Source organism: Gadus morhua, chromosome 17 (genome assembly GCF_902167405.1).
Source record: "Gadus morhua chromosome 17, gadMor3.0, whole genome shotgun sequence".
NCBI lineage: Eukaryota > Metazoa > Chordata > Actinopteri > Gadiformes > Gadidae > Gadus > Gadus morhua.
In genome coordinates this window covers 12,520,170-12,542,835 of record NC_044064.1, presented here as the reverse complement: position 1 = coordinate 12,542,835, position 22,666 = coordinate 12,520,170, and the positions used below count along the sequence as shown (strand labels likewise).

Genomic DNA, 22,666 nt, shown 5'->3' with positions numbered 1-22,666 from the left:
AATGGTAGGCAAAGGGAAATCACATTACTCAGACACCTGATAATTAACGTGAGGCCGCTGCGTAAGCACTGCGAGATGGATGCTGCATAGCAAACAAACCCGCCGCTTACCACTTTCCTGATGGGTATCCGGCGCTGGCTGCTCTGTCCAATGGCGCAGTGCCTGGGTTCCGCCACTAGGAGATGATGTTGCGCTATGGTTTGGGCCCGGGGGGGCGACAGACGTCTTGTCGGTTCTCCTTCTCTTCTGTCGCTCTCCGAGGTGCTGAAATCTACACACGACGACAAATGGATTTTTCCTTTTCTTCGTTTCAAGTGATAATCAAGATACGATGATCTTAATGAAATAGAACAAACCTTGTTCAACTAAAAATCGTTCAAATATCATGAGACATTCTGTATGTGTACTATTTATACGAATATACGATTAACTAACTAGGCGTTCAGTTAAGGTAAGAAAATATCAACAAAGATCTAAAATATTCCAAGTTCTGTTAACTTTGTTGGACTATTTAATGCCCGAAAGATATTTTCTGAAGTACAAATATTACTAAATATATATATTTTTTCTGGACTTTGTGGCTTTCTCTTTAAAATATATGTAGGGCGTTATCAAATAATTGTTTTAGGTTGTCCTTTTCCCTAGGCTGAGGTAATTGAGATTATGTGTAGAAGGGACAATTTTTGGTGCTTACAAAATACACTATCTAGTACAATTACTCATAGGCCACCAATATCGAAATGAATAAAATACCTTGCACACCGTATAATTATATTTTAATAAATAAAAAGAGCAGCACCACACAGAAAATGTAACAAAAATTAAAGAATAGAACCCACATGTTTGGGTGACGACGTAATCATTGTGTAAACTTAAAAAGAAGTGTCCAAGACAACAGAAAAAAAATCACAATTTAAACTTGAGAATTAAAAAAATCCTAACAAAAAAGAAAGCTTGCATAAAGTAATAAGGAATACACATAGAGAAGCTGTAGCTCCTCCCAGCGCTGGGGGTCCTACCAGAGACCAGCCGTTATGAAAACCACCACTGGGAAATAAATCCAGTACGCAAAGAAACATTCTACGAGGATGGGAACCATCAAAAAGTTCTAGAATATACAGATTCCAGAATTGAAAGGTCCTCATTCATGTCATAGCTGTAGATGGTACCTTCTAGACTGGAGGTTATAGACTAGAACCTTTTAGAACATTCCAGAGCCGCTCATTGGTTCTGGTTGGTCTCTTGGGAGGACCTGCAGCTATGGGAAATCTCAGAGCCATTTATTGACACAGGTTACACACACATTTGTTATAAAATATTATCAATGGATGGTCGTACTGCATCTTGAGTCTTGTTTTCATTAGGTCAATGGGGAACTGTGATGAAGTCAGAATGCCAATACATTTTATTGAAAACATCTCTTCATATGGACTTTAGGCTAAAAGGTGGGCAAAGTAAATGTTTGGTAGCATCCAGTCCAATGTATAGGCAAACATTTATTTATTTTCAGAAACAAAATAGACATGTTTTGTGATTGGTCCAGATGAAAGCGTCAAACGGCTCATACTTCAACACACCAAACCTGAGGCCAACTTATCCCTCACACACATCACGGCTACCGCTATCTGGGATTGATTGCTTTAGTCTGGCTCGCAGGCGATTGGAGAGTAATCACCAGTCCATTTGTCTCAGTTGTCCCAGACCTGATCAATAGAGCTTGCAGACAACAGAGCGTCAGTTTGCTGAGGGAGTTGGTGCAGAGCTGGTAAACACACAGGTAAACACACAGATTGAACATACAGGTAATACATTGAGTTGGCTGGCCTGGACCTCTCTCCCCTCTGCTCACTGTCTCTCTCCCTCTCGCAACTCTCTTGAATTCTCCCGTCATTCATGTCTTTCTATTGGACAGAGTTGCAACATCGGGCAAAACAGTGTTGATATTGAAGCTGAAAAGGTTGTTTGATTTTTATGCTGCACTGAATTTAATCGTCTTTCTTTGACATAATGGTCTTTCTTTCTATTGCCATTTCTCCTTTATTTATTTTGCATGATTTTGTCCTTGCTCTCGTTTTCTCTCTCGCTTTCCATCATTGTATCTCATGCTTTCTATCTTCATTCCTCTCATGCCAACAGCCAGTTTGTACTTCAGAGTGGCCAGACAACTTTTATTAGCTCGTTAAGACCCCTCCAATCGGAGTGGAGTGTAGTCGCCAGGGACGACCACTCTGTGAGTTTGTAGTGCACAAACAGCAGCTACCACTATACATAGATACAGATCCACAGAATTAGAATGAACGGAAGAGGCATTCCCGCTTCAGAAGTCACATGGTTTCATTCTTAATCCACAATTAATGAAGGGGGAGGGTGGTGAACCAGGCTGGCCATCTGATTGGTCAGTTGTAGGTGTCAATCATCTTCGCGACAGTTAGACGTACATTCAGTTAAAGCTTTGACGCGTCGATGGAAATCTCTCTGGCTGTAGAATCGACTTCCTGTCCCTCTAGTGAGGGCTAATGAGGTTCTAGTTTATGCTTTTGTCAGGATTGACCAGATGGGAGTGTGTTTCTGCTTCTGTTATGGTCAATCATACTCTGTGACAATGCAACTGATCCCATCCCTATCATATCATATATCTGATAACTTACATCATATACATATACTATCATACATCATCTCTTATCATACATAATTGAATAGATCATCTCGTCTCATGTCTATGTCAATCACATGATATATTTCCATATCGTTATCATTATTTCTTTGTTGGTAATTGAACCTGCGGCCATTTTGGTGTATTGTCCAAAGAGAGCATTTGATTGGTCGTATTTATTGGAGCGAGCATGGTATTACAGTTCTACTATCTAGGGAACGGCGGATATCACCCGTCATTCATATTCAACGAGAGAAAACCCCTCTGGTTGTAACTCCTCCAAGTGACCACATGGTGTCACTGTGACGCCGTCACAGAGCGACGGTCCGTACATTCTCGCCCTCGTAGACATAGGCCTACAAAGTCAATGAAAATCCAAATTCTTCGTTTAAGTTTCCCAACGGAAGAACACACAGAAAATATTTCACTGACGTTTTGATGCTGTTATTGTTAAGCACCAGCCAGAACAAAAATAGATTTGGTTTGTTTTGCTTGGTGTTGAGATGGTTCAATACTTATGAAGACTGCTTTGTTGACGGTGAAAGCCGTTGGTGAAGTGGGAGCCAACACTGGCCTCCATAACTAGTGTCTGTTGAGCTTCTCAGACGGTTGCACTTCACATTCAGGTGGAAGGTCACACAAGTCTACCATGTCACAAAGTCTCTTCCGACTTCAAAGTCTGAACCCAATCTTTTCCGGCAACACTTTGAAATACACGTTGCACTACTTCCTACGTACACTTTGGGTTCAGGTTTCTACGTAATTGTACAAACACCAATAGGCACAAATACAGAGCTAGCTAAAACCGTGAACGGCCTGCCAAGTTTACCGCCCCATGTATATTTTGTCATCTCTTTTTGGGTTTGTTTTCGGTAGACCTTGAACACGTCTACTGTACTTCCTGAAAGGATGCCTGAAGATAGCCCCAAGTCCTCTGACATTGGACAGTTTTCAATCCATCCCTCCTTTCCCTTCTGCGACAGGAGTGCTCAGTGGGTGTACCGGCGTCCATTGTTTCCATGACAACCAAATCCACACTCTGCAATGTAGGACCTCGCGAGACTCTTTCGGTTTCCGGGTGACGTTCCCCGTTCCCCGTTACTCGTTACTCATTACCCAGAAGTCCCCACTTCTCCGCCCGTGGACAAATGTTCAGCGAAACCACAACGCCGTCCTCCGAGCTAATCGGGAAACGGCGCCTCTCCACGGGGCGGGGCGGGGCGTCGACCGTCCGTCCGTCCGTCCAATCACACGCTGCTGGTGAGTTCTCTGGAGGAGGGGCTGTAGCTGGCCACCGACAGCTCCGTCTCCATCTCCGTCTCCGTCTCCGATAGCGCCGGGGCCCCGGCCCCCGGCGACGCCCCACCCCCCGGCGACGCCCCGCCCCCCGGCGACGCCGCCAGCGCCTGGCTCTCCCCCGACGCCCGCCTCCCGTCGTCCGTCAGGTCGTCGGGGTCCACCGTCAGCCCCCGCGGACCCCCGACGCTGCCCCGGGCCCCCCCGCCGTTCCGCCAGCTGTTGCTGCCGCGCCCCGCCCCCGAGCGCGCCCCTCCGCCGGTCAGGAGGGGCGTGGGGGCGTGCGAGGAGCACGACGGCGCCAGCAGGCCCCTGGAGCTGGGGCCCGTGCCGGCGGCGGCGTTGGCGGCCGTCTGGTAGCGGCAGCGGATGTAGCTGGAGAAGGCGCGGCGGTACGTCTTGTTGAAGAGCGTGTAGACCAGGGGGTTGACCCCCGACGAGATGTAGCCCACCCACACGAAGACGTTGAGCAGCTCCGCCAGCAGGGGCTCGTTGCAGGAGCCCTGGCACAGGACGAAGGTGACGTTGGTGATGAAGAACGGGCACCACATGATGAGGAAGAGGAAGAAGACGATGCCCAGCACCTAGAGGGAGGAGGAGGAGGTGGGGGAGGAGGAGGAGGAGGAGGAGGAGGAGGAGGAGGAGGAGGAGGAGGAGGGGGAGGAAGAGGAAGAGGAGGGAGGGGGGGATGGAGGAGAAAGAGGAGGAGGAGGATGGAGAGAAAGATAATGATGAAGAGGGGGAGGAAGATAGAGAGAAAGAGGAAGAGAGAGAGAGACGAGGAGGAGGATGGAGAGAAAGAGAAGGATGGATAGGAAGAGGAGGAGGATGGAGAGAAAGATAATGATGAAGAGGAGGAGGAAGATAGAGAGAAAGAGGAAGAGAGAGAGAGACGAGGAGGAGGATGGAGAGAAAGAGAAGGATGGATAGGAAGAGGAGGAGGCGATGGAGTAGGAGAAATAGGAGGAGGAGGAGCAGGAGCAGTATGTTATGACAGGTAATGCTGAAAACACTTACGCTACAGAATGCTAAATGACACGTCGAAAAGCATCTTTATGATGATACAACAGATGATAATAATAATACAAACATTACAGATAAAAACGGCATCAAACTGCATCATTCTGACATTAAAAATGACAGCACTTGATTACATCAGTGTTACGATGTTCACAATGCCTTTTGCGTGCGCTTTTTCACAAACACTTATTTCCAACGCGTTAATCTCGGGGCTTTATATTTTGCCCTTGGGAAGTGTGACTTCCAAAGGCGCGGACGAGGTTGCCAGGGCCAGACACAGCCATTCATCTCAGGGAAACAGCACAAAGGAACAGGTGACGGAGGAGGAGGAGGAGGAGAGCACGGTGGAGGGAAAATAAATTGCAGTCGGGTGGAGAGCTTGTGTTTAAAGATCCTCACATGGTAATAACTACGGCTCACACAAAGCGCCACTGCAGCTCTTCCATCGATATTTAAACCTCTTAATTTAAGAGTCAATGAATCCGAGTTCTCTCGCGGTACCAGGGCCCATATTTGGGGCTCCAAATGTATCTGGTTCTCGGGGGCACTTCAGTACTGATTCTGCCATAATTGAGGATTCAAATAGGCTTCAATAGGAGCCACTTTTCCTTTCATTTGGAGAACAGGAAGTCCTTTGTCAGCACTCCCGTGTAGCCCTAAACACAACACTGGAATTGCTGCACCGAGCATAAAGGTGATGCTTCATTATTCGGAATGGATGCCGGCTCAAGAGCTCACAAAAGGGTGAATCTAATCTTGGAGCCGGGCTCAGACTGGGGGGGGGGGGAAAGAACAGAGACCTGGGCCTGAAACCAAAAACAACAGGTGGTCTGACACCTTGTTACCTTTTTCAAGATACTCGGGGGAAGTGAAAGTAATTTTTGGAAGTAGACGAAGCATTCACAAGGGGCTTTGAATGAGTGTATTTTATCGCCGGCCTACACGTTTTCATTATTTAACTATTGAAGACAGACGACTTTGTTTTACAGAGTGCAACCACAGGCCGAGATTGTGTTCAACCAATCACGTGCTAACAGGTCCCCCAGCGACATCATTGGTCAAAAACAAACTTGAAGCCAAAGAAACGGCAACGCCCTGTCCACCCGGATTTGAGAATGGCATCTTTCTGTCATCTTTGATTGGCGGGTCTAGGCGTCACCGTACCTTGGAAGCCCTCCTCTCGTTCTTGATGGCCTGCATCATCCCCCGTCGCCCGTGGCAACCGGTGGAGTCTCCCCGCCCCGGCCCGATGGCCGGCGAGCTGAGCTGCGACGCCGCCTCGAAGCAAGGAAGGATGTTGACGCTGTCGGTGGGCGACGCCCTCAGCAGCATGCCGGGCTCCACCCCCTTCAGGCAGCTCAGCGTGTTGCGTCGGCTCTGCGGGGGCGTGGCCTGTACTTCTGTGGGAGGGGTTTCAGGTTTATTTGTCATACAATCGTCCAATGGATTTTTGGCATTCATCAACTGCAGTCATTGTGACAAATAACATAATATTTTGAAGAAAATCCCTATTAAGGGGGATTTTATTCCCTAAACGATATGGTCAACCTTAATCGGACCATGGAGTGTTTTCCCTTTTAGTCTTTTGGAGAGGTGTTTCCACTCAAACCAACCCTGGCGAAACATCCAAACCATCCCACACTCCCTTAATGACACACCCGACCCCTTCCTCGTGCACTGTTACGCCCTCGCACCCCGTCCCGACCGGGAGGAGGGTCCGCCACACGAGGGGTGGTTTAACAAAGTCAAACGACGTGACAAAGAGGTGTCTTTGACAAAGTAACCGCAAAGCTCAGCTATGCAACTAAAGAGTGATAAAGCCATTAATCAAAGTTGTCTGAAGGAAGTCTCAGAGTAGGCGCAGTCAATGGCTAGGTTCTGATGAGAGAACTCTGTGTCGTGTGTGAATGAGTTTCTACACAACTTGCGAAGGTCATCTATAGTATACACCATCCACCATTCCATTTTCTCGTTGGATACATTTAGATTGAATTCAATTCAGAGTAAATGACGTGACCTCAAATCAGATGAGAATACACACACATGACCGGAGAACAGTTTTAGAACGCGAGTAACACACACGCCATGCCACACGTCCATCGTGTATATACTCTCAAAACGTGCCTTTTGTCCTTTTAAGGGAGCTGCAATCTCACACACCATGGGGCGATTCCATTTCCATACATAGACCAGGCCTGCGGCAGCGTGTGAGTGTGTGTGCGTGCGTGCATACGCGCGCGTGTGTGTGTCCTCCATACAATAACCAGCAGGGCCGTTATGAAAAGGCTTCAAGGGCCAGCGGTTCCGATCCGTGCATTAATGGAGGTGAAATCAGAGCGGCTTGAAAGAACAATTATACAGAAGCTGTGTTAAACAATTCACTCCGGCCCACCTCCGCAGATAACCGCTATTTATTATTTTTTCAGCGTCACAAAACACAAGCAGCTCCTGTTCACGACGTGTAATTGAGAATATTTCGGGAAAGCAGTCTTCACGGACAATAATATCTCTCCTTGTATCAAAGAGCTGCCTGGTAAAGAGGCTGTCGAGAAAGTGGTGCTGAATGGAGGCGGGAGGGGAAAGTACTTGAAACATAAAAGTAAATACCCATTTCCCGACAGAGTTCTGAAATCACACCCACCGTCGTTAGCGGGCGGAGGAACGCCGCCCAGGAAAAACGGTGTGCGATAATTACGTGTTAAACTGTGAATAAATCAAAGCCGTGAGGTCTGTCGAATCTATCAGGTTATGACACAGACATCAGAGCTAATACCGCTCCTGCTGCTAGCTTGGCTCTCCTATTTGGGTTAATTAGCGGAGCTGTTAATCTTCAAGAGGTTTGTAATTAAAATTGTCAACGGTAGGAAATAATTTATAAAGGGTTATTCCTTATTTAATTAATAACCGATTTGGGCGCTGGCGATGTGAAATCCCACTGACGAATCACCCCTCAAAGATCAATCGCATATAATCATCTGAACGCTGCATGCTAACACGTGTAGTGACGTAGCCTAGCACAAAGATACGGTTGACCCTGAGATACCCCACTGGGCCTAAATGTTGTACCTTTTTGTTGCAGTGCTTTTGCTTGGTGAGTTCAGGTGTCTGATATATTTAATGGGCACATTAAAAGTCTGCCAGCATACTTGTTCTACTACATTTCATATCCATCTAATATTAATTATATCCCGTCGTATTGTTGTATTTGTAGTATCTGTTTGAGTCACTGATTGCAAGGCATCAGATATCTCTCCTGTAAGGCCAATTCAACACTCATGACAGTCGACATCTAACCCTGCGTTCACACCAAAAGATGCCAAAGGTTGACGCGCGGCACGATCCCATTCAAAGTGAATGTAGAGACGCGTTGCTGCTTTGCTGCCGCAGCATTTGCTGCAGAGAAAACCGGCAGCAAAATTTGATTTGCGGCGCGTCAAAATCTGATTTGCAGCGCGGCATGCCCGTGCCCGCTGCCGGGCACGGGCGGCGGGCGCGTTCACGTATTTTGCGGCGCGTCAAATGCTGCTCGAGTTGAAATATTTCAACTTTTCGGCAGCAAACGCGTGATGACAGCCAATCAGCGTTCAACAGCGTTGCCACTGAGGCGTTGCCACTGAGTGACATGCCGTAACAGCCAATCAGTGTTACTCCCTTGGAGTGACCTAGAGTTCACTACCGTTACATTTATTTAGTAACTCGAAAAAACCCACAAATCAGCATTCTGTAGTGTAGTTGTGTTTACAGTTAAACTAAACTATGAGTATGCTAAAGGGCTAGAAAACAACCCCAAACAAAACCCAGTTGGGTGCCAGGCAGCACCAGCCTTCCAGGCTCCGAATGGTCTCATGAACCCATAAACGACGGGCATTCCAACGTCTCTCCCTCTTCCACAACAGGTAAAGACATGCAATGCTCGTAATGTCGGCCATGGTTTTGAATGAATTCAGAAGCACCGCGGGCAAAACTTGCCGTGCCGCGAAACTTCCCGCGCTGCAAAACTGCGGCGCATCAAAACTTTTGCTGCGTGTCAAAAGCTTTGCTGCGCCGCAAAAGCTTTGCTGCGCCGCAAAACTTTTGCTGCGCCGCAAAACTTGATTTGCTGCGCCGCAAAACTTCGGCGTCAACGCGTTCGGGCAGCAAATGCATCTTTCGGTGTGAACGCAGGGTGACTCAATGGTTTTCAAACAATTTGGTAGTCTTTAATTGTTTCCAAACCTAATCCAATCAATTCTACAATCCAATCCAGGCTACTCTAATCCATCCAAACGTAATCAAATGTTCTCTACTCTATCTAACAGAATATATTGTAATCTAAATCAAACCCATATCAAGACACTCACCTAACCAATTTTTTTTATATGTTACCTTTGCAGTCTGGGGGGGCGATGGTGTTGATCTTGGGGATGTGGAACTTGGTGGGCGGGTCCGGTAGTGAGGTGGGCGGAGCCGTGGTGTTGAAGGAAGTCTTTGATTCATACAGGAAGACGCTGGCCTGCCTCTGGAGCACCTTGCATGCGGAGGAGAAATACACATATATGAATACATACATAGAAAGATTAAACCCATTCAATTCGATTCAATTCAATTCGATTAAATCAAAGAGAGAGCATTAGATTAGATGAGATAACATTGGATAAGACTGAACCCTCTAAGATGGCATTTGACTACATCAGACTACTTGGCAGCATATTGGCATGGATTAGATTAAAATAGATCATAGTTGATCAAGGAGATTAGATTAATTTAAATTATATGACAATATATATAGATATGATCACATTTAGTTACATTCAACCGGATTTAACTAGATGGGAGCTTCCATCAGGTCAGGTGACCAGATATCAGTACGCAGGAGGCGGAGCTCCACCCACCTGTATGGTGAGGCAGTAGCTCACCACCATGATCACCAATGGGATGAAGAAGGCCACAAAGGAGCCAATCAGCATGAAGCGCTCCTCGTTCATAACACAGCTGCCGTTCACAAACACCTTGTCCTTGTTGTTGAGGCCGATGACCGGGATGGGCATGGACACACCTGGAGAGAGGGCGAGGGAGACGGGGGCGACAGGGGAGAGAGAGAGGGAGGGAGTTGTCAAGGTCAGCACTGGTTCTGAGGGTTTGCTCTGGAATAAAACACGGGCATGCGGTGATGTAAATCATTTATTCACCAGCATCCCGAGAGAGAGAGAGAGAGAGAGAGAGAGAGAGAGAGAGAGAGAGAGAGAGAGAGAGAGAGAGAAGAGTCTAACTGACTGACTGACTGAGAGAGAGCGAGTGAGAAAGCGAGAGAGAGAGAGAGAGAGAGAGAGAGTCTGACTGACTTAGAGAGAGAGAGAGAGAGAAAGGACCCATCAGCTCTGCGTATATTTACCTCATACCCCACTGAATGCCTGTAATTGTGCGGAGCGACCGTAAACCCTCCTGTGACATGGGTCACCCACTAATCACTTAATGGGTGTCTGTGGGCTGGCACACACACACACACACACACACACACCCACTCACCGATGTGCACAGATGGACCGTCCTTGACCGGCACGTGTCACGTCCTATCCCCTCTTTCACATTAAGAGCCCCTTGGTGATGTCACGCAGAGCACAACAAGACAATCAGGTGTAATTCTGAGTGATCTGACACTTTACACATGATGAGAGTGAAGGAGAGGAGGGGAGGGGGGAGAGACCGAGGGAAAGAGAGAAGGGGGAGAGAGGGAGAAAGGAAGAGAGAGTTAAAGAGAGGCGAGATGAGGGAGGGAGAGCGAGGGAGAGGCAGAAATAGAGAGAGAACGAGAGAGAGAGAACAAGAGAGGGAGAGAGAGAGAGAGAGAGAGAATGAGAGAGGGAGAGAGAGAGAGAGAGAGAGAGAGAGAGAGAGAGAGAGAGAGAGAGAGAGAGAGAGAGAGAGAGAGAGAGAGAGAGAGAGATAGAGAGAAGGAGAGCTCTATTAGTCTTGGGAGCCAAAGAACCAATCTGTTCTGTTTGAGATGGGGATGATTGTGGATTCACACCCAAGGTCACTGAGAACAAGCGTGCACGATGTTAAACTGCGCTGAAAGGTCAAAATCGTCTCCAGCCAACAATACCAGCGGCAGTTTCCCCAAGAGCCCCGTCGCAGTGAATGTATTAGAGAGGAAATGACACATGGCAAGCCTGGCAGACAATACTAAATAAAATATAAAAAAAGAGAAATAGTATAAAAAAGTTAAAGAACCAGCCAACGTTTCAGATGGAATTTGAACACGATGGGATTTAAAAAAATAAGTTTTGGACTGAGAGTATTAGGAATCAGGGGGGGGGGTGTTATCACCATGGTTACGACCCACGCCAACTTTATGATCCTTTTTTATTACAGTCGTTGTGTAACTGTTATGAGTGTTATAACTCGTTGTTGTATATGAAATCCGCCACACACCATAACGTTATACTATGGGTGTCCGTGAAGCCTAACCCTCACTCGGACACGGACATTAAATGCATCGCTACTCAGTCGGAGCTTCACCATCTACACACACCGTAGCGTTATACAATAAGTGTCCGAAAAGCCCAACTGTATCACCGACACCGCAGTCAACCGCTGCCCATGCAGAGCTCGACACGTCCACACAAACCCCTCTGCCAGTGCCCCTGGGTCGTGGCGTCAGACCCCCTCGGAGAAGGTAGTCTGACGTCAGGAAAAGAACACGGCGGAATAAGACCGCAGCAGAGATGAACGTTCACGTAGTGAAGAATGGAGAAACACAGGATTTAGCCCTTTTTTTGTCTAAATCGGGGACTTATTCCAGCAACAGTGAAAAATTGCAGTAATTGCCATGTAGACGATCATACACGACAAATGAACACGTTTCAAACCAAAATAAAGGTGGTTTTGGGTTCTTTTTGAAAACACATTGCAGATCTGATCCATCACAAGCACCACAGACGTCGAATCGACACCATTTCAGCTTGCACAGTTGTGAGCTCCAATTCAAAATCCGTCCTTGAATCCCCCAAACAACGGCTCGGCTCACCGGCCGCCCAAGCTGAATGCTCAACAATTCTGTCCGCGGAACAAAAAGCAACAATTTATACATGAGGCCGTTCATCATCTCCTGCTCAGGTCATGAGGAGCCGCCCGGCCCCGGGATCGATGCGGACGTGCAGGGGTTGAGGAGCGATGTTAGCAATAGCGCGTACCGCCGGTATCACGGCGAAGAAAGAACAACCAAAAAACGCAGCGACTTTTTCCGACCAGCCATTAAAAGGATATTGAGGATCCGATTCTTTGGCCTTAGTGTGCGCCGAGTGGAACCTGAACTTCAACCCTCGAGAAAAGACGGATAGTTAGAAGAGAAAAGGCCGTGGCCCGGGGTGATGGCGGCCGCCAACCGAAGGAGAAGAACGCCTGTTTTTATATTTCTCTGGGGGTCTCGTGGGGTGACCTTGGCGTTGGTTGGGTGCGTATTAATCATGAGGTTGGTGGTCTCAGCGTTGGGGCTCATCGATCGGAGATAAGAAGCTAACTGCTTTTAGTGCTAAAGGTGTATTTATTTCGGGGGGGGGGGGGGGGGGGGCGATGATGGAACACCATGGCGACGAGATGTGAGCCATCGCTAGTTGGCTGTGTTTAAACTATTTCCAACCGCACCCAGTATTATTGGATGTGGTGCACTGCGCATACAGAGTGTGCCCCTGTTTATGGGATGGACGTGCTCTGAGACACACACTTAAGCACACACACAAGACGGATGCATAAACAGACATGCTCACCCCTACAGTCAAACACAAAGGCAAAAACACACACACACATACACACACACACACACACACACACACACACACACACACACACACAGTGACATTTATAAAGAAAAAAAACACACACGTAAAGACACACACACTCCCAAAGAAAAAAAAACACACACAAACATATACTGTCACACACACGCACACAAAACAAAACACACCCACACGCACATGTAAAGACACACACACTCATACATGCAGCTACAGATGACTGAACGAGAGGTCATCTGGGGTCACGAGACAATCAGAGTAACAAACACAAGAAGATTAGTGGAGCGTATGTGTGTATATAAATGGTGGTGGTGTGTGTATATAAATGGTGTTTATCTGTATGTGGGTTTGTGTGTGTGGGGGGGAGTTAGTCACGTGTGTGTGTGTGTGTGTGTGTGTGTGTGTGTGTGTGTGTGTGTGTGTGTGTGTGTGTGTGTGTGTGTGTGTGTGTGTGTGTGTGTGTGTGTGTTGTGGAGGTGAGCGACCCCCATTCCATCACACCTCAAACCTCACCTCCGCGTAGAGCCTGGCTGTTGTCTGCTGGCGGTGGAGCGTAAACCGTTGCGCGGTTAATAAAGTTTCTTCAATGCTGTGTCATATCAGTGAAGCTACGATGCTAATGGGTGTGCTTGGACTGCCAAACCGAACACAATGGTAACCCAACAATGGGTGTCAGGCGGGTCCTCTATAAAATTTCGAGAAGAATTTACGGGCGGGTGTTGCTTTGTGTTTGAACATCGGTTGCACAAATTATTTCATCATGTTATACACCCTGGTCATTCATAAATGCATAACACATATAAACCACAAACTAATCCATCATGCACCTTTGAGAGGCTGAGCGAATGGCTTCAAGGCCCCTGTTCAAAATCCCTGCACAGCGATTGGCTGACAGGAGAGAATGAGTATGGTAATGCAGTCGAGGAACAGATGCGCCACGACTCAAGTTTAATTGACACTCCTGCGTCAAATAGCCGCCATCGGTACGTATTGTCATGGAAACCAGCAAAACCACGACGGAAAGGGGCTGTACACCATAAGGTAGACTGCGTTTCCAAAGGCACTTACGGTTTATACAGAAACATGTCAGTTAGCAGCAGGTAGGGGTCAGGGGTCATCTCACTCACGTATGCCATCAGGTAGACTCTGGAAGTTTGGGGATTGAACCCGGAACCCTTTCGGATGGGTGTTCGAGTTCAGCCAGTAGATAACACACGCCTCTCCCGCCGGTTCTGAATGAACCACGACATCACGCCTCTCTATTTTTAGACGCGCCGTCGTCCATCATGAGCAGCCCCACTGAGCTCCCTCAATGTTTCATGTGACATTCCCCCTGCCTGCTCGGTCCAGCGCTGGACCCTCAGAGAAGGAGCAGCTGGAAGGCACCATCTCGCCGGTGGAGGGAGGGTAGTAGGGTCGGGGCCGTCAGATGTGCACCCGCTCCAGTGCTCTCTCCTCTAATTGCCCCCCCCCCCCCCCCCAGACAGCGGTATCCCTGCCGCCCTTAGCGGTCTCTCCGTGTCAAGCTTCTTATCAGAAGCGGCTGGTTCTTCTGGAAGCCTCCCCCTTCCCCTCCCCCAGGGTTTGGCCAACAGATGTGGGTCAGGAATCTGGAGCTACTTCAGAGCCATGATGACGATGATCGTCGCCTTCCTCATCCTGGTCTTCATCATCTGGCCTTGGCCGGGGGAAGAGCTTGGGGGTCCGGCCCTGATAAGACTGACTGATGAGGACCTCAAGGAGAGCAGCCAACAGCTTGCTGTCAGCCCTCAGACCCAGTGCTGTTCATCAGAAGCTACGCAGCGCAGCCTATCTGTCATAGCCCCTCTGCTCTAGGCCTAATGGATCTGCATACTGTATCTGCACAGAATATATAAAGACTTACACGTGGTTATGTAGACATCTGTGGGGCTGTATGTGTACATATGGGGATCGCACACACAGATACACAGCCATACACGCGAGGATGTGCAAACATCCAGCGTTAAAAGCATTACGTCACTGGCCTTGGAAAACCATACGCAGACACACACATATGTCTGTGTGTACCTGCACACACACACACACACACACACACACACACACACACACACACACACACACACACACACACACACACACACACACACACACACACACACACACACACACACACACACACGGTCACTGGTGGAGCGAATCGACGATACGGAATATGGATTAAATTCGCGACACTTTTGTTTCAATTAATAAATTGTGAAAAATGAATGAAACCGTTCCTTCACACAGATCATATAGAGATGATATAGAACATCATATATATATAATATCCCTTATGGGATGAGAGATTACGGCTGCGATGGAAGATCATGAATCAAGTCCTAATGTACCCAGAGGAGAGCCGTGTGTCAGTGTGTGTGGGTCTGAGAGAGAGAGCGAGAGACCATGAGAGAGAGAGAGAGAAGAGAGAGAGAGAGAGAGAGAGAGAGAGAGAGAGAGAGAGAGAGAGAGAGAGAGAGAGAGAGAGAGACAAGAGAGAGAGAGAGAGAGAGAACAAGAGAGAGAGAGAGAGAGAGAGAGAGAGAGACAGAGAGAGAGAGAGAGCGACAGAGAGAGAGAGAGAGAGAGAGAGAGAGAGAGAGAGAGAGAGAGAGAGAGAGAGAGAGAGAGAGAACAAGAGAGAGAGAGAGCGACAGAGAGAGAGATAGAGAGAGAGAGAGAGAGAGAGAGAGAGAGAGAGAGAGAGAGAGAGAGAGAGAGAGAGAGAGAGAGAGAGAGAGAGAGAGAGAGAGAGAGAGAGCAGGGAAGCAAGGGAGAGAGAGATTGATAGAGAGGTATCGATGTTGAACGTTTACCGGGGGCTACACCAGTAAACTGTGTGGTAACCTCTCTATCTGTCCATCTCTGTTCTGACCTTAACTGACAACCTGAGGTTTCCTGGCACGCCAGAGGGCAGAGGAATCGCCCTAACAAGGGGGGGGAGGGGAGAGACATCTGAGGGGGTTACATCTGAGAGACCGGGGGAGAGAGTTATCAGGAGAAGAAAGGGAGCTTCGAGTCCAGCTTCGTAGATCTATGTCTTAGTCTATTTCTGTCTGTCTGTTTGACTATCCATCCCTCCGTTCATCTACCGTGTCCATTCATCCAACATTAGAGCCATCTCCCCCCATCCCTCCCCTCCTCACCCATCCACCTTCACCTTCCCCCCCTCCCCCTCTTCCCCTCTCCCCCCCCTCCCCTCCCCCTCCCCCTCCCCTCCTCACCTATGGAGATGGTCCAGACGGCGGCGATCTTGAGCATGGCCTTGGTGCGGGAGTTGAAGCGGCTGTGCTCGATGGGGTTGCGGATGGCCACGTAGCGGTCCAGCGAGATGGCGCACAGGTGCATGATGGAGGCCGTGGAGAAGAGCACGTCCAGGTAGATCCAGATGGGGCACAGCGAGTCGGGCAGGGGCCACGCGTAGTCTGGGGGCCGAATACACAACAACAATTGTACCCAAAATATTACAGTTAAGTACCAATAATGCTATACTAGTATGACAGTCAAGTACCATTAAAACTTCACTGGTATTACAGTAAAGTACCAGTAATACTACACTAGTATTTACAGTAAAGTACCATCAATGATACACTCATGTAATGTTTAAGTACCAGTAATAGTGAATTAGTATTACAGTAAAGTACCAATACTTCACTAGCATTACAGTGAAACTAATATTTCCGTAGAGTGCCAGTAATACACAACACTCAAATAACAGTAAAGACTGTTTTCATCACTGCAGTAATTGATTCCTCAGTGGAACTTTTTTCAAAGTTAATGCTGAAAGCTGTGTTTGTGTCAGCAACCTTCACATCTCTTCTAATAATAAAATCCCCTCCACCTTCTCCTCTCCCTCCCTCCTCCCTTGACTCTTAAATTCTCTCTCTTGCTCTCTCCCTCCTCCCCCGACTCCTTCCCGGTCTCTTTCTTCTTCTCTCATTCATCGCCCTAACTCCTAAATTCTCTCTTTTCCTCTCTCCCTCCTCCTGCGACTCCTTCCCTCTCTCTCATCCTCTCTCCCTCCTCCTGCGACTCCTTCCCTCTCTCTCTCATCCTCTCTCTGCCTCCTCCTGCGACTCCCCTTACCCTCTCTAAATCCCCTCCTCTCTCTAGTCCTTCTCTCTCTCCCTCATCCCCTTAACCCCTCTCTCCCTCCATCTCTATTCCCTCTATCCATCTCCCTTTCGCTCCCTCCTTCTCTTCTCGTCTAGTCTCGCCCTTTCATCTCGCTCCCGGATGTCTTTGTCTGTGTGTGTCTGTATGTGTCTGTGTCTGTGTCTGTGTGTGTGTGTGTGTGTGTGTGTGTGTGTGTGTGTGTGTGTGTGTGTGTGTGTGTGTGTGTGTGTGTGTGTGTGTGTGTGTGTGTATGTGTGGTGTGTGTGTGTGTATGTGTGTGCGTGTGTGTTTGTGTTTGCTTGTCAGTGCAAATTTAGAGTAATCCCTGATCCGGTCCCAGAGCCGTCTTACTGGCCGTATCGGCGCCCTGACACTGCCTGTTAGCCCCACACTGGCCTCCCAGAGCCCGGTCCTACTGGCCAACTCTGACCCCTCTCGTACAGCCGTCTCTTCAAAGGACTGAGGAATACGTTTGATGAGAATCATTGTCGTGAACGCCGTGCAAAGAAGTCATGACGATTCTATGTTTAGCTGCTCTTTTTTTGCTTCCTCCGTGAGTAACTCTTTTCCCTTTAATCTTGTTGTTGTTTTCCTGTTTGACGTACAGGCCCCGACAGAGTCACCCGTAACCCGAAGCTGCTAAATGATGAATAAAGTTTGGATTAGATTAGGTTTTAATTGCATTATGTAATCATCATTGAATCTGTGGCGGTAGGAATGACGGAGTGTTGACGGGAACTGTCGCCACGGGCGACAGTGGAACCGTTTAGCGGTGTGTCGCTGCAGGTTTGCGCAGAGAAACTGATGGGGATTCCGGAACGTACACAAAAGAGTACAAAGCAGCCCTCCTAGGGATTCCGTTAGCATGCTGATGCTATGCTACTGTGCAGATTACATTAGCCGTTAGCTCGAAGTGGAGTGACTGTGGAAGCGGAGTAAATTCCTGTAAATAAATGGCATGTACTTAGCTTTGTTCACTTTAGCTAAGTGTATTTTTGGGCATTTAGTGGACAAGGCTTTTATCCAAAGCGACAATAAGTACACAACTACATTACAATACCACTGAAGACGCACAAGTCACACTACTAGACCAACGATCTGTCTGGACGTATTTACCCTCCTCAAATTCTCGTTAAAAGCCTCCGGATGTGATCGAATCGCTCATAAAACGAAATGAGGAATCGAAATGGACTAATGGACAGTGTTCTTTTTGGCAAAGAACACACGTCTCTCACTCTCTCTCTCTCTCTCTCTCTCTCTCTCTCTCTCTCTCTCTCTCTCTCTCTCTCTCTCTCTCTCTCTCTCTCTCTCTCTCTCTCTCTCTCTCTCTCTCTCTCTCTCTCTCTCTCTCCCTCCCTCTCTCTCTCTCTCTCTCTCTCTCTCCCTCTCTCTAAGCCTCCTCATCGATATATACAAACACACACCAGTGGTCTGTTTGTATGCGTGTGTGTTTCACACCAGGTCTATAAAATAAATTGCTTAAGCTAATCAGCCTTCTTGGCCTTCAACCACGTAAAAATAATCCCCAGTGGGTGTGTGTGTGTGTATATGTGTGTGTGTGTGTGTGTGTGTGTGTGTGTGTGTGTGTGTGTGTGTGTGTGTGTGTGTGTGTGTGTGTGTGTGTGTGTGTGTGTGTGTGTGTGTGTGTGTGTGTGTGTGGTTGTGTGGCTGTGTGCGTGTGGGTGCCTGTGTGTGCATGTACATGTGTGTGTATGAGCTTATCGTCTATTAAAACCATAAGCTAGGTAATGTTTCGAACGGTGTTAATCTCCCCCAAAGAGATTGGTCATAGAAAGCCTTCTAACTGCCAGACCACCTACTGTGACTCGTTCCTCTTAACATTAAGTGACGCTGGTTCCCTCCATCTTGTGTTTGTTTGTTTTTCAAACAAACACAAGTGCGTGTGCGTGTGTGTGTGTGTGTGTGTGTGTGTGTGTGTGTGTGTGTGTGTGTCTACATGGGGAAAGTGAATTATGACCTAAATGGATCAACAGTTATCATTGTTGATCAGAGATTACCTAATCCTCTGATAATTATAATAATGATCTACAATCTGGTGAACAATCTCAGTCCGACAGAATGAGTTTATAACAGATTACACAATAGGAAAATATCCAGAAATAGAGACATCAATTTGACTATTTCTCTCATTTTATTGTGATGCTATGATTTTCGTGTATTGGTGCATCATTTCAGAATCCCTGTATATGTGTCTATGTGATTATGTGTATTAGTCTTAGCATTGGTGTGCGTGGATCGGTCTGTGTTCGTTAGTATCAGTTTGAGTGACATGGGTGAGTCAATGCATTCGTGTGTGTGTGTGTGTGTGTGTGTGTGTGTGTGTGTGTGTGTGTGTGTGTGTGTGTGTGTGTGTGTGTGTGTGTGCGTGCGTGTGTGTCTGGGTCCCTGCATGTGTTTGTGTGTTTGTGTGTGTGAGAGTGTCTGTGTCTAATATTGATTATTATGCCGTGCAATCACCAAAAAGACCAGGCTGAAAGGGAGAGCACACAGACAGAGGCAAATGGAAAGAAAGAACAAAAGAGCTGAGAGAGAGCGAGTGAGAGGAAGAAACAAACATTTGGAGTTCGCGGTGCTTCAAAGATCCATAAGCTATTCAAGCCGCCATCTCGCTGGTTCTTAACCATTATGATCACAACAACAAATGGTTCCTGAGTTATTCTAGAATTCAAGTCAGGAAGTCCCAAGATGGTCGGCTTTTTAGGGAACATCATGACGGAAAACCTCCTCTCTTCTTTCGTTATTTTGACAACATGCTAGCTTTTTCAAATATTTAGACTATTCCCCAGCATTCTGACATTTCCCAATTTTTTGAATATTCCCAATTTTCTGACTATTCCTAAAATGCTGACCTTTCCCACAAGTCACACTATTTCAACCTCCAGACTACTCCTAATATTCAGACTATTCCCAAAATTCATACTATTCCCAATGCTCATACTATTTCCAACATTCCCAACCCGACTATTCTTAACGTTCAGATTATTCTTAACATTCCTAGACACCCAGGTCTGGCTGATTCTAAAGCGTGTTGAGGAAGCAGATGTTGATAAAACTACCTTGAGCTCAAACACATTATTCATGTTGCTGTCATATTTGTTCAAACATACTCTTTCGAAGTCTTTTTTTTTTGAAGATCTAACTTTATTGCCGCATTCCTCTGAAATGCAAATGTCTCCCACCGACACATCTATTTCCGCAGTCTGATATATTTATATGCTTTCATCAAGCTTTCAAACCGCGTACCATTCACTATAATAATGACTTGACACACACTAACACACACACACACACACACACACACACACACACACACACACACACACACACACACACACACACACACACACACACACACACACACACACACACACACACACACACACACACGGATTTCCTGAAATTGACAGTCCTCATCGTTATGAGTGCGAGGGAGGATCACACGTGGTTGCTAGGCAACCAAAAAGGAAAACCCTAGTCCCCCGCCCGAGACTTCCGAGATTGCGGGGGACGCTCGTTTAACTGCCGCTCTCACCTGAGCGTATCTTATCGTAACCGCGAGTGACACGAGCTATGATCCTCATTTAGTTAAGCACCTTATGAATTGTCGCTCAGAGCCAGGGTAGCGAGACTCGCCACGGCTAAGCTAAGGGAGCCGTGAAACGAAATGGGTCCGCGGCGTAGCGCAGCGTAGCGTAGCGTAGCGTTCCTCCCCTATGCAACACTCATCGACTCCACCGCCTCCCCTCAAACGCCTTACGTTCCTCCCGATGCAGTGCGCTCCGTGGACATGAATCTAAACAGAAACACTCATCAGGGAGTCTCGACAGAACATTGGGAGGGGATCCGACACCCCCGACCGCCTACCCTGTGTTTCCCCGCCACGTGTCAGCCCAGCCTCACAGAGAGGCTTTTACATTCGCCTCGAAGCCGGACGTTTTGGGGCATCTGGTGAACGGGGTCTGATTAGCAGCGCTAGGGAGCCGTTCAGAAGCCGTCGGGCCCGCCGTGATTATACACTCACGGGACAAGAGGCCAAACGCTGTGCGCCTAATTACACGGCAATTACATCTGCTGTGGTGGTGCCATGTTTTCACTGGGCTGGGGTGTGTAGTGTATGTGTGAGTGTTTGTGGTAGTGAGTGCACATATTCCTTTTCATTTAAAGTTTTTTGGGGGATTTTCATGGACAGGATGCTGAAGAAAGTCAGTAAAGCAGGTGGAATAGGGTCCCTCGAGCCTTCTAACCATCCATCCTTCCATTTACACGACTTTCCATTCATCTAGCCCTCGGGTCCTTCTAACCTACGACCCATCCATCATCCAGCACCCATCATCTAACCTCCCATCCATTCACCCATCCTTCTTCGATTCATTCATCATTTAACCTCCCATCCATCATCTAATACCCATCCATCATCTAACCTCACATCCTTCATCTAACCTCCCATCCATCATCTAACCTCCCATCCATCATCTAACCTCCCATCCATCATCTAACCTCCCATCCTTCATCTAACCTCCCATCCATCATCTAACCTCCCATCCATCATCTAACCTCCCATCCTTCATCTAACCTCCCATCCCTCATCTAACCTCCCATCCATCATCTAACCTCCCATCCATCATCTAACCTCCCATCCATCATCTAACCTCCCATCCATCATCTAACCTCCCATCCATCATCTAACCTCCCATCCATCATCTAACCTCCCATCCTTATTCTAACCTCCCATCCATCATCTAACCTCCCATCCTTATTCTAACCTCTTATCCATCATCTAACCTCCCATCCATCATCTAACCTCCCATCCTTAATCTAACCTCCCATCCCTCCATCATCCATCACCCATTCATCCATCCACCATCTCTCCATCCGTCCTTCGTATCCCCCCCGTGTCGGGCTAGAGTCCTCACCGTAGAGGATGTTGATGAGGGAGACGGGCATGACCAGGATGCCCACCAGCATGTCGGCCACGGCCAGCGAGCGCAGGAAGAAGTTGGTGGCGTTCTGCAGCTTCTTCTCCAGCGACACGGCCAGGATGACCAGGATGTTCCCGCCCACCGTCAGCGCGATGATCACCAGGATGAGCAGCGCCGGCCAGTTCTTCTCCTCCATCACCGTGCGCACCGCCAGCCCCCCCGCCCCGGCCACCACCCCCGCCGCCGCCGACGGCCGGGGCTGCGAGATGTTGGAGTCCAGCCCGCCGGGCGCCATGGCGGCCGCCGCCCCGCCCCCCCCCAGCCCAAGCCCCGCCCCCAGGCCCAGGCCCCAGGGCAGCGCGCTCTGGTTGAAGTCGAAGGAGCCGTTGGCGGGCCAGGCCAGCCACCCGGGCTCCACCGCCGCCGCCGCCGCCGCCTCCAGCGTGGAGGAGGCGGTGGCGGAGCCCAACGCCCCCAGGAGGGCCCTGCCCGGGGCGCCCATCGTCCGAGGGAGACCCCCCACCGCCACAACCGCCGCCGCCGCTGCCGCCGCCGCTGCTGCCGCCGCCGCCAGGCCCAGAGGGGGGGTTAAGTCAGCGGGGAGACGCAGGGAGCCCTCCTCACCAGCAGATGGCGACGCAGGAGTGAGGAGATGGAAGTGGAGCGGCCATTATGGGTGGGGAGGGAGGGAGGGAGGGAGGTGGGGGTGAGGAAGCTGAATCTTCAAATAAAGGTGAAGAGAGAGAAGAGAGAGAGAGAGAGAGAGAGAGAGAGAGAGAGAGAGAGAGAGAGAGAGAGAGAGAGAGAGAGAGGGAGGGGGAGAGGGAGAGAGAGAGAGAGAGAGAGAGAGA

The 22,666-nt window shown here is 48.5% G+C and overlaps 1 protein-coding gene across 1 annotated transcript; it reads right to left on the bottom strand.

Moving 5' to 3' along the window:
* Positions 1–759: 759 nt before the first annotated feature.
* htr2cl1 (5-hydroxytryptamine (serotonin) receptor 2C, G protein-coupled-like 1) lies at positions 760–22,328 on the bottom strand. The gene is made up of 6 exons (XM_030337767.1): positions 21,810–22,328; positions 15,984–16,184; positions 9,841–10,004; positions 9,335–9,476; positions 6,134–6,369; positions 760–4,533 (listed from the first exon to the last, which is right to left on the bottom strand). The coding sequence occupies exons 1-6, from the start codon at positions 22,315–22,317 to the stop codon at positions 3,901–3,903; spliced, it is 1,884 nt and encodes a 627-aa protein (XP_030193627.1). The 5' UTR covers positions 22,318–22,328; the 3' UTR covers positions 760–3,900.
* Positions 22,329–22,666: the final 338 nt, after the last annotated feature.